Source organism: Lupinus angustifolius, chromosome LG17, assembly GCF_001865875.1.
Source record: "Lupinus angustifolius cultivar Tanjil chromosome LG17, LupAngTanjil_v1.0, whole genome shotgun sequence".
Lineage (NCBI taxonomy): Eukaryota > Viridiplantae > Streptophyta > Magnoliopsida > Fabales > Fabaceae > Lupinus > Lupinus angustifolius.
Genome location: NC_032025.1, coordinates 3,839,362 through 3,852,289, shown reverse-complemented (window position 1 = coordinate 3,852,289; position 12,928 = coordinate 3,839,362). Strand labels below are relative to the sequence as shown.

At 33.5% G+C, this 12,928-nt stretch overlaps 2 protein-coding genes across 3 annotated transcripts; both read right to left on the bottom strand.

Annotated features, from left to right (window-relative positions):
• Nucleotides 1,638-3,719, bottom strand: LOC109330794 (cyclin-dependent kinase F-4-like; the record flags this gene model as incomplete). The annotated part of the gene is made up of 7 exons (XM_019565072.1): nucleotides 1,638-2,066; nucleotides 2,479-2,554; nucleotides 2,794-2,825; nucleotides 3,064-3,180; nucleotides 3,284-3,344; nucleotides 3,466-3,534; nucleotides 3,645-3,719. Coding segments are annotated over 7 exons (648 nt in total), but the record flags the coding sequence as incomplete, so codon positions are not given.
• LOC109331522 (cyclin-dependent kinase F-4-like) lies at nucleotides 6,355-11,250 on the bottom strand. Of its 2 annotated transcripts, none has more exons than XM_019566067.1 (16): nucleotides 10,369-11,250; nucleotides 10,206-10,284; nucleotides 10,054-10,122; nucleotides 9,879-9,968; nucleotides 9,648-9,786; nucleotides 9,243-9,345; nucleotides 9,108-9,160; nucleotides 8,917-8,983; nucleotides 8,631-8,739; nucleotides 8,362-8,427; nucleotides 8,183-8,251; nucleotides 8,001-8,061; nucleotides 7,781-7,897; nucleotides 7,511-7,542; nucleotides 7,196-7,271; nucleotides 6,355-6,783 (listed from the first exon to the last, which is right to left on the bottom strand). In XM_019566067.1, exons 1-16 carry the CDS (start codon nucleotides 10,374-10,376, stop codon nucleotides 6,566-6,568), a joined length of 1,356 nt encoding a protein of 451 aa, XP_019421612.1. In that variant the 5' UTR covers nucleotides 10,377-11,250; the 3' UTR covers nucleotides 6,355-6,565. The 2 variants fall into 2 exon arrangements, with proteins under 2 accessions (XP_019421612.1, XP_019421613.1); XM_019566068.1 differs by having other exon boundaries at nucleotides 6,355-6,780.

Sequence of the window (12,928 nt, the reverse complement as noted above, 5' to 3'; positions counted from 1 at the left end):
GAGAAAATAAACTTTTTGATATGTCACACCAAAGTAATAGGTGGCATAAATAAATTTTCTTAAAATATCTAATTTAAAAAAAAAAAAAAATCTGTGTCATTGAAAATCTATTTTTGTCATTCTCCACTAATGGACATGGATGACAACAGGCACCGGCGGAGGTGGGTATTACTTTCCCATGTCCAAACCTATAATATTTGTGGGTACCCTACGGATAGTGGGTATTTGTTGGTATCTAACGGATTTTTAATTTTAATATTTATAATAATTATTATGTAAAAATAATTGTTATATGAATAATATGATATTTATATGATAAATTTATGATCGTAGTCATATATGTAATTTATTATGAAATAATAATAAAGTATATGATATATAATCTTAAAATAATAATAAATATATATAAAAAATTAACTAAAAGCTAAATATATAAATTTGCGGGTATTACAAAACTCGCTCCCACCTGTAAGTTATTATTACGAGTACCGATGAGTTGGATTTTTTTACCATCATTAGTAATGAAGAGTAGCTAGACTCCTTCATGTACCCTGAATACTTTCTATCATAATTGCTATAAATTTATAATGTTTTAAAAAATTTCCCCGCAAACGGAAATGTGTTGTTGCTGCAATTTTTTGTCATTTGAGGCCAAATGCTTCTTTATCTATTCCTTGTGCAAATTACTGAATTAAGAAAGTCAAACAGTACGGGTACTAGTATGCAGGGGTTTGTGGGTATTTCTGGGTACTCGCAAGTACAATGGGTACCCGTGTACAGGTATTTCCGAGTATTTTTGGGTAGCGCAGGTACAACGGGTACCCGCGAGTTTCCTATATTATAAATGAATTTTAATTTTTTACTTCTATTATGTTTCAAATGAAATAAAACTTAATTATTTTTTACCTTTTGATTGAATAATAGATAAAAGTGCTAAATTTATTGGTGTTTTCTATTTGTGTGATTTTTTGTTTTCATTTTCTTAACAAAAAGTATATATTTTCTTTGTAAAACATGTATATTTCTATACATGTAATAATATTTGTAGGTGTTTCACCACCAAACTCAATAAAATATGTAAACAAAGTAAAATGAAAAAAATATACATAGTGTATGAATGTTAGAATAATGTACTTTTTATTTTAATTAAATATAATATATTAATCATATAAATAACGGGAATCCACAAGTACGGGTATTATAATACACATACTCGCCCGTATGTACTACTGATACTTTTAAAAACCCGTTTATAATACATGCAGGTATCCATTTATAACTCATACCCATGCCCATACAAGTTTTATCCGCGAGTACGGATTTTTTTGCCATCTTAGTTCAGGTCTTGAACATTATTCTTCTCAATACGGCAAATTGATAAACTACTGAATACAATTACTAAAAGTTTGAGATTAAAACACAATCTTATATAACACAGAAGAGTAAAAACCTCATTTAGTTCTAGTTAGCCCGTCAAAAGTAAATTTTACTATCTCTTAAAGTTAGTGATCACATAAAATGATTATTTTATTTAAAAAAAATGTTATTTTATGAGCAGATACATCATGCATAAGCACCTCTACCAAGTTAATGCATGTAGTGGATCATGCCACAACCAGATGAAAATTCCACACCATACAAAAATAGAAAAACTTGTATAATATTGCATATTATTAAAAAGGCATAAACACTACTGTGTATTACACACAATGCCAAACGACAATTAAAAATAACACAAGCAAGACTCGCTGTAGTTTAGACTCTCGCAAAAGTTATGATCATTATTCAGAACAGACCCAAAACCCCCACATTCACAATTATAGAATCTAGCGCATCAAGTCATACTTGTCATCCTGCAACTTTTCTTGTGAAAGTTCTTCCAGTTGGAATCTGTTGAGTGGGCCTCAGCATGAAGTTTCTAGATTCAGGAATCCAATTGACCCCAGTCTTCATTGGAGGAGGACGTTGTCCCATCGATTGTCTTCGAGTACCAACAGACATATTCCCTAACTTCTCAGCAGTTTCCGGAACACCACGTGCACTCCTCCCTTTGTTCATTGAAGCTGCCAACAACCAAATATAACTAAATTAACAAAAGTACAATCACTTTGTTCATTGAAGGAAACAGAGAGAATTATTTATCATTTAACTTTCCGGTTAAAATACTGTTAAAGAATACCAATCAATTGAAGCGGTTATATGTATAGCTTATTTTTTGGAATCCTTTCCATCAAATGCCAACCATAAAAGAAATATCTTAAGTTGCATGGATTCAGGTACGAGTACCCAATAGGCCAATACACATTCTGATAAGGGTACTGGTACAGGGTACTTATGTACATGAATCGATCTCATGTCTACCGAAGAAGCACGGTATGGATACATACTGGGTATGGATAAGTAAACCATTTCAACTCAAGCATCACAGCAAGTATCTAATACAATAACTAATAGAGAACGCAAGGCTGAAAGGCTTACTTGGGCTGTCCTTTCCTGGTGGACGATATTTTGGTTGCCTTGTAGTTTTCATCGACTTATCATTCTTAATTCCATCCTTCAGAAGAATCAATAAGAAATTGTTGGCATAACAAAGAGGGATTTAAGAAATGAACCAGCATAGATTTTAGATGAACACTATAACAGTCCAGAAAAGCATTTACCATTTAAGAGATAATCTACTATTATGTAAAAAAAGGATCTCAAATTATAAGTAGCTTTTGATATTCTGCGTATCATGGGGTAAAGAGAAAGCATGCATATGGCAAGAAAAAGAGAAAGTAGAGAACAACTGACCTGATTTACCATATCCAGCTTCCGTTGGACACCTGCGCCATTCAAAATATGAGCCATGGTATGCCACTAAATGATAAAAATACATTTATTGTACACATAGCCCAATGGGAAAAGGCTTAGTTACATGCCTCACTTTCCTTCATTCAGATATATAATGAATAACATAGATATTTCTAACCAGATTAAATAATATAATTTAGCTCTAGCTCTTCAAGTCAGAGAAAAGGAAACATGGAACTCAATCTATTATGCTAAACCAATTCAGATCACCTGAAGCTAAAGGAGGATGTAATTTCGGGGAAGTAAAATTATTGGTGAGCTTTGAATTAGGTAAAGCACCGGAATATCTCCTGACCCCTTGCGGATCCAATGCTCCCCTGGTTCCAGCTTAAAGAAGAAAAAGGACAAAAAAGGATAACTACAATTATGAACCCCACACAGCTGTACAATAAACATGTCCGTAGTTAACTACATAAATAAAAATACAAACCAGATGGAGGAGCTCTCGCTACCGCTCTGGTGCGGAGGGATGGAGGAATGTAAAAGCAACTCTACAACAAAACAGATAAACAAGAAAAAATAGGTAAAAAAACAGCTGATAAAGGGAAAATTGTGATATCTTTCTTGCACAGAAGATAGACAACAAAACATGACTTCTAGTTAAAAAAACACCTGGAAGAAAGGATGTTGGAGAGCCTCCGAAGCTGTTGGCCTCTTGCAAGGATCCCATGAACAAAGTGACTACATTAGTAGGAATAGAGAAAACAGGAAGAAGAAAAACATTAGACTCTGTTAGTTGAGAAATGGTTGAAAGGACTAGCTCAACATGTGATAAATGCAAAGCTACTTACTGTGATAAGGCTGATTGCATCAGCACCTGCAGATGGAACCAATACAGAAAGCTGTACACCAGCAAGCTGTAGAATTCAAGTACAAGACAAACTGTTAGATAGAACCTAAAGCAGAAAAATGGGGTAGTCAAAATGTGAGACAATTAAAAAAATTATCCAACTTGAGTTTGGACATAAAAGCATATTCAATAACTCAGCTTAAATGCCTATATTGCCAACACAGGAGCTAGCTACTAAAAATAGCATGGCCCAAATTAAGATAAACTAACCTGTGGAATCAACAATTCTATTGAAATATTGTTTAAATCGCTCTTATAATATAGTGTAACGAACCAAAAATAATAAAGAAATATTGACTCATATATTATTTGGATTTGTCTCCACCACAATATATCATGTTTTGTTTAACTAACTTAATTGTGTTTATCATATTTTTTTGTTTAAAATATTACACTTATTTTCTTATGCAGGGCTGGTCAGTGTAATGAAAGTAGAATTATGGGAGGTTTGTGTAATGTAAAAAAATGAGGAGTAGTTTGTATAATTTCACTAAAACTCAGGGTGTCAATTAATTTACTCTTTAAACAATGCCAAACACCAAAAACACTCACAACCAGAAATTCCATCAAAATGTTTCTTCAACTTAGTCAGGATCTTGCCCTTCAACCTTAGACTCTGTTATTCCAACATAACCTAAAATCACAAGTTTCAAGCTAAAACATCTGCTAAATTAACAGAGGTTTAGTTACCTATCCCAACATCTAGAGCACAATGAGAACCTATCAAGTCAACCAAATGATGATGGCTTTTTAAATTAATATTACTAACAGCCTAGTTTTTGTACAATCTCATAAGTCATGTTTCATCAACAACGAGATAATCTGGTATATAAATTGGACTCTTGTCAATGATAAAGGACCAGAGTAGAGAAAAAGTAAATGTAAAACTTAAAGAGAAAATAAGTGCATAGAGGGAGACGAAGAAACTCACAAAGCTATGCTATCCCTGGCATCAGAAAAGGATGGAAGCTCCTCTGTTGGGGAAGCAGGCTCCTCAAACGACCTCAATATTAAGAGAAAATAAACTTTTTGATATGTCACACCAAAGTAATAGGTGGCATAAATAAATTTTCTTAAAATATCTAATTTAAAAAAAAAAAAAAATCTGTGTCATTGAAAATCTATTTTTGTCATTCTCCACTAATGGACATGGATGACAACAGGCACCGGCGGAGGTGGGTATTACTTTCCCATGTCCAAACCTATAATATTTGTGGGTACCCTACGGATAGTGGGTATTTGTTGGTATCTAACGGATTTTTAATTTTAATATTTATAATAATTATTATGTAAAAATAATTGTTATATGAATAATATGATATTTATATGATAAATTTATGATCGTAGTCATATATGTAATTTATTATGAAATAATAATAAAGTATATGATATATAATCTTAAAATAATAATAAATATATATAAAAAATTAACTAAAAGCTAAATATATAAATTTGCGGGTATTACAAAACTCGCTCCCACCTGTAAGTTATTATTACGAGTACCGATGAGTTGGATTTTTTTACCATCATTAGTAATGAAGAGTAGCTAGACTCCTTCATGTACCCTGAATACTTTCTATCATAATTGCTATAAATTTATAATGTTTTAAAAAATTTCCCCGCAAACGGAAATGTGTTGTTGCTGCAATTTTTTGTCATTTGAGGCCAAATGCTTCTTTATCTATTCCTTGTGCAAATTACTGAATTAAGAAAGTCAAACAGTACGGGTACTAGTATGCAGGGGTTTGTGGGTATTTCTGGGTACTCGCAAGTACAATGGGTACCCGTGTACAGGTATTTCCGAGTATTTTTGGGTAGCGCAGGTACAACGGGTACCCGCGAGTTTCCTATATTATAAATGAATTTTAATTTTTTACTTCTATTATGTTTCAAATGAAATAAAACTTAATTATTTTTTACCTTTTGATTGAATAATAGATAAAAGTGCTAAATTTATTGGTGTTTTCTATTTGTGTGATTTTTTGTTTTCATTTTCTTAACAAAAAGTATATATTTTCTTTGTAAAACATGTATATTTCTATACATGTAATAATATTTGTAGGTGTTTCACCACCAAACTCAATAAAATATGTAAACAAAGTAAAATGAAAAAAATATACATAGTGTATGAATGTTAGAATAATGTACTTTTTATTTTAATTAAATATAATATATTAATCATATAAATAACGGGAATCCACAAGTACGGGTATTATAATACACATACTCGCCCGTATGTACTACTGATACTTTTAAAAACCCGTTTATAATACATGCAGGTATCCATTTATAACTCATACCCATGCCCATACAAGTTTTATCCGCGAGTACGGATTTTTTTGCCATCTTAGTTCAGGTCTTGAACATTATTCTTCTCAATACGGCAAATTGATAAACTACTGAATACAATTACTAAAAGTTTGAGATTAAAACACAATCTTATATAACACAGAAGAGTAAAAACCTCATTTAGTTCTAGTTAGCCCGTCAAAAGTAAATTTTACTATCTCTTAAAGTTAGTGATCACATAAAATGATTATTTTATTTAAAAAAAATGTTATTTTATGAGCAGATACATCATGCATAAGCACCTCTACCAAGTTAATGCATGTAGTGGATCATGCCACAACCAGATGAAAATTCCACACCATACAAAAATAGAAAAACTTGTATAATATTGCATATTATTAAAAAGGCATAAACACTACTGTGTATTACACACAATGCCAAACGACAATTAAAAATAACACAAGCAAGACTCGCTGTAGTTTAGACTCTCGCAAAAGTTATGATCATTATTCAGAACAGACCCAAAACCCCCACATTCACAATTATAGAATCTAGCGCATCAAGTCATACTTGTCATCCTGCAACTTTTCTTGTGAAAGTTCTTCCAGTTGGAATCTGTTGAGTGGGCCTCAGCATGAAGTTTCTAGATTCAGGAATCCAATTGACCCCAGTCTTCATTGGAGGAGGACGTTGTCCCATCGATTGTCTTCGAGTACCAACAGACATATTCCCTAACTTCTCAGCAGTTTCCGGAACACCACGTGCACTCCTCCCTTTGTTCATTGAAGCTGCCAACAACCAAATATAACTAAATTAACAAAAGTACAATCACTTTGTTCATTGAAGGAAACAGAGAGAATTATTTATCATTTAACTTTCCGGTTAAAATACTGTTAAAGAATACCAATCAATTGAAGCGGTTATATGTATAGCTTATTTTTTGGAATCCTTTCCATCAAATGCCAACCATAAAAGAAATATCTTAAGTTGCATGGATTCAGGTACGAGTACCCAATAGGCCAATACACATTCTGATAAGGGTACTGGTACAGGGTACTTATGTACATGAATCGATCTCATGTCTACCGAAGAAGCACGGTATGGATACATACTGGGTATGGATAAGTAAACCATTTCAACTCAAGCATCACAGCAAGTATCTAATACAATAACTAATAGAGAACGCAAGGCTGAAAGGCTTACTTGGGCTGTCCTTTCCTGGTGGACGATATTTTGGTTGCCTTGTAGTTTTCATCGACTTATCATTCTTAATTCCATCCTTCAGAAGAATCAATAAGAAATTGTTGGCATAACAAAGAGGGATTTAAGAAATGAACCAGCATAGATTTTAGATGAACACTATAACAGTCCAGAAAAGCATTTACCATTTAAGAGATAATCTACTATTATGTAAAAAAAGGATCTCAAATTATAAGTAGCTTTTGATATTCTGCGTATCATGGGGTAAAGAGAAAGCATGCATATGGCAAGAAAAAGAGAAAGTAGAGAACAACTGACCTGATTTACCATATCCAGCTTCCGTTGGACACCTGCGCCATTCAAAATATGAGCCATGGTATGCCACTAAATGATAAAAATACATTTATTGTACACATAGCCCAATGGGAAAAGGCTTAGTTACATGCCTCACTTTCCTTCATTCAGATATATAATGAATAACATAGATATTTCTAACCAGATTAAATAATATAATTTAGCTCTAGCTCTTCAAGTCAGAGAAAAGGAAACATGGAACTCAATCTATTATGCTAAACCAATTCAGATCACCTGAAGCTAAAGGAGGATGTAATTTCGGGGAAGTAAAATTATTGGTGAGCTTTGAATTAGGTAAAGCACCGGAATATCTCCTGACCCCTTGCGGATCCAATGCTCCCCTGGTTCCAGCTTAAAGAAGAAAAAGGACAAAAAAGGATAACTACAATTATGAACCCCACACAGCTGTACAATAAACATGTCCGTAGTTAACTACATAAATAAAAATACAAACCAGATGGAGGAGCTCTCGCTACCGCTCTGGTGCGGAGGGATGGAGGAATGTAAAAGCAACTCTACAACAAAACAGATAAACAAGAAAAAATAGGTAAAAAAACAGCTGATAAAGGGAAAATTGTGATATCTTTCTTGCACAGAAGATAGACAACAAAACATGACTTCTAGTTAAAAAAACACCTGGAAGAAAGGATGTTGGAGAGCCTCCGAAGCTGTTGGCCTCTTGCAAGGATCCCATGAACAAAGTGACTACATTAGTAGGAATAGAGAAAACAGGAAGAAGAAAAACATTAGACTCTGTTAGTTGAGAAATGGTTGAAAGGACTAGCTCAACATGTGATAAATGCAAAGCTACTTACTGTGATAAGGCTGATTGCATCAGCACCTGCAGATGGAACCAATACAGAAAGCTGTACACCAGCAAGCTGTAGAATTCAAGTACAAGACAAACTGTTAGATAGAACCTAAAGCAGAAAAATGGGGTAGTCAAAATGTGAGACAATTAAAAAAATTATCCAACTTGAGTTTGGACATAAAAGCATATTCAATAACTCAGCTTAAATGCCTATATTGCCAACACAGGAGCTAGCTACTAAAAATAGCATGGCCCAAATTAAGATAAACTAACCTGTGGAAATTGATAGTTAATATCTCTTGCAAGTTTGAGTCCATCAGCCCATGATTCAGTTGTTGGACTGCCTATAACACTGCATATTTTGTAGATCTCATCTGCTTCACTGCAAATACGGCAATTAAGGAACATGTTAATTTTCATCATCCAGTCACACCAGAATTGCTTTAGAGAAAGCATTCCAGGTATATAGAAGGAAGGAACTCAAATTTTGGAATTCCCTAATAATGATCTATTGACTCTTTCATCTGGGAACTTATGGAAAGGGAAGGGAGGCTAATACCTGACACCCGGAAAAAGAGGACGGAGAGAGAACAGCTCAGCCATTATCGCACCCATTGCCCACATGTCTAGAAGGAAAAATGAAATTAATAAATAACATGATAGTACAAATGCTTATTATCATCATTGGAAACTAAGATGATATTAGTGGAAGACCATAAATGACATCACTACTCCGCATCAGATACTTACCAACTTTGGAGCTATAGAGATAAGACTGGAGCAGCACTTCAGGAGCACGATACCTAATCAAATGCAATAATACATGTTTTCAAAATTCCTAATACACAGAACATGATACATCTATTATAAGTTGAAGGTACATACCATCGTGTAGAGACATACTCCGTGTAGGGTGGTTGTGAACTGATCTCTCGGACTAGGCCAAAATCAGCAATTTTGATTATATCCTTGGTAACCAGCAAGTTTTCTGCACAAAAAAAAAAACAAAGTAACACTTAATGTCAAAATGGCATAAAACAATATGCCAGCCCCACAGCCTTATTTTTCTCGCAATATGGAATTCAATGAATTATAAAGACAAAAGTGCGAAGTTCATGTTATCAATTTGGCATAATTTTTTTATAAAATAGTAATGAGATAGACCAAAAGGCTAAATATATACATTCATTGCATATGATGTTAATGTAAATGAACAATTTTCCCATTTTATCAACAAAAAAATGAGAGAAAATTTCTAGCAAGACTATAGATAAAATAATGAGTAAGTACCAGGCTTCATGTCACGATGAAAGTATCCACGCTGGTGCATGTAAGCAAGACCTTGGAAAACTTGAAAACACCAATTTCTTACTTCAGCTTCGGAAAAGAGTTTTTGCCTGTCTTTCATAAGTTGATATAGGTTGCGTTCCTACATTACCCAAAAATTGAAATAGCAATTATTATAATAGATTTGGTATCAGTTAATGCAGCCCACATATACCAAAAAGGAGAGCCACCCACCAAATACTCAAAAACGAAGTACAGAATATCACTTTCTCGAATAACTTCCTTCAGCTTCACGATATTTGGGTGGTTCATTTTTCGTAATGACTGCAAAAATGGGATAATATAGAATAGTTATAAACCGGACAATCAATTCAGGACAAATAAGGGTTTGTACAGATCTGCAAGAGACCTTGACTTCTCTCAGGTTTACACACTCGTCCCAAGAGTAATACTTCTTCTTCATTTTTTTGATTGCAACCTGCAAGTTTACAACTTATTAGGGGGAGGTCTAACTTAAAATAGAGCATACCTTCATCTGCCAAGTAATTAAAGCACACTTACAACTTCACCAGTTTGCTTATTAATAGCTCTCCAGACACTCCCAAATGTTCCATCACCAACTTCCTTAATTAAGTTGTACCTGTATTTGCAAGAAAATAATTACCCAGTATTCAACAATAAGAATGAAGGGAGAAAGGAACATCTTCTGCAAACAAATATGCACCTCTCCATTGATCCTGAGGAACACAAATCAGCTTTCCTTATATAACAAAACACAAAGGACCTCCTTCTTTATTGATGCCGAACAACACAGCAGCTTTTTTGTTATTCAACAAAACTAAACAAAAACACAAAAGATAGATGGCATTTATCTCTTGCAGACTATGCTTGTAGGTGTATAAAATATTAATAGATGCCTGCTAGTCCCGTAAAATCCACCATCAATTTTCTGTCATGGCAAAGATGGTACAGAAGCAGAAATATTCTGATGGAAGAACTGCACAGCCTTACTCATTAATAGATCCCCGGCTTTGTAATGGTTGAGGGACAAAGGTGGTAGAAGTGAACAAATACCAGAGATCATACTGAAACTTCTCAGGTCCGAGCAGAATTGATTGATCTAAGCATTAGCATTAATCTCCACCTAAGATCAATATAACAAGAGACTTCACGACTGTAATACTAGCTACTTCATCTAAGTTATGTAGAATTTGTTTCAGAACTTTGAGATGAAAGATGTAGTGTCACCAGCAATACCCATCAAGAGCAACAAGACAACAATGACAAATAACTATGACGTGCACTGATTCAATGCAAATGCAAATGCTTCAGTAAAAGATGCAAGCAGCATCAAGTAGCCAGTCACCAATATTATCTATTACCCCAGTAGAGGATTTACCAGAAGTTTTAACTGAATGTATGGTCAGCAAGCAATGCACGGTCAAATGAACACCTATCAAGAAACTACTTTTGGATGGGTATTATCCAAAAGAAGAAAACGAACAAGCTGCTTACTTTTACGAGCGCACTAAAGATGCAGCACTAGTATCAGAAGAATTTAGCATCACACACCCTGTGCTGGTCATTAAAGGGGAAGAGAACACTAAGTGCTGTTAACAAAGGAAACGGGAAGAAAATCTCGGAGGACAAAAAACCGCCAATCAAGCACTTCTTGGAATGCAAAAAACTGATACTGGTAGCAATTTGTCACGAAACTAGCTCCCTCCATGTCTCAAAATACAACTCACAGACCCTTAAACTCAAGCCCAGACCAACCTGCAATAAATGAAATTGAACAATGTTGGATTAGAATAATAATCACAAAATGGAATGACACAAAATCTATAATAGATGGTCAATAAACACCAATTACTAGTGTAAGCATGTGATCAAATAAAATTGATAGCATTTACACCTTGAAGTTAAAACCTATTGTATCAACTTAAATTATGCCAAAACTAAACTTCCTCCACCTAAATTCCAACAAGATCTAGAAGTTACAAGATATTAAATTGACACGGTAATCAGATAAAATCCCTAATTTCCACAAACAAACGGATTTATGCCACAGCGTAACACATAAATGCACGTTAATTGCTCCACTATGACGAGCACAACAGAATCGTATCTCAAAACACTAACTAGCGCCAAATAATAAAAAACACGATCACAAACCTCAAAACAAACCCTAGAAATATATCACGAGACCAAATTCAACCAAGGAAGCATCATATTTAACGTCGAAACAACAAAAATAAAATCAATTCGCATCGCATCAATCAAACGAAAGCCATTGCACGAATTATAATTTTTCCGGAGAAATCCTAATTAACAATTTCAGCGAATACACAGAGAAACAATGATGGAATTGAAAGGGATACAATAGCAATAAAAAATCGGAACGATCGGATCGAAATTGAAATTGAAACGCGGAGAGAAACGAAGAAAACGTATGTGTAGAGAGAGGGAATGAGAACCTGAATGGTGACGAATATAAAGACCGTCGCTAACGACGGGAAGAGGTGGAATCTCCAGAGTTTCTTCTTCTACGATACCCTTTTTTTAATTCTCTCTCTGTTGATGTTTGTTCGTTTGGTCGTGCCAACCTAACAAATACAATTTATATATGCCTTGTGTTGTGCGCGTCATTTCATGCTTTTTATTTTGCTTTCTCTCATTCTTTTGTATTTTTGGGTGTTGGCTATTTGCAAAAGTTAATTCGGCTTATTAATAAGATATTGGTTTAGTTGTAAGATTTGATTCCTAAAAGTAATATTTATTAAGATGAGTAATTGTGTATTATGAAGAGATTAATTTCATATCTAAAAGAGTAAATAAATATTATTGATAGTACAAAAACTTAATTTTATGAAAAATAAAGAATTTGAAGTTAGATGATCAAAATATTTTTTTAAGATTTTTTAATATCATATTTTCCTCATCAAACTTGTGAGAGTATTGATGAAATTATATATTACTAGTGTGTAGATATGCATTTTATATCTATTAACATTTGTATTCTATTTTTATATATTTCATTTTATAGAATTTGAATGCTTTTTATAATGAGTGTAATTTATATTATATTCTTTTTTGCATTTATAATAATATTCAATTCAAAGTGAAATAAATGATTATTGTGCTAATAGTACTTATGTAACACCGCGAATTTTACGATTTGGAATTATAAGATTTTATTAATATTTTTATTAATTATATATTCGAAAATGAATTTCTGGGAATTTTCGGTAAAGAATTAGACGAAACTCTAGTTGAGTTTTAGT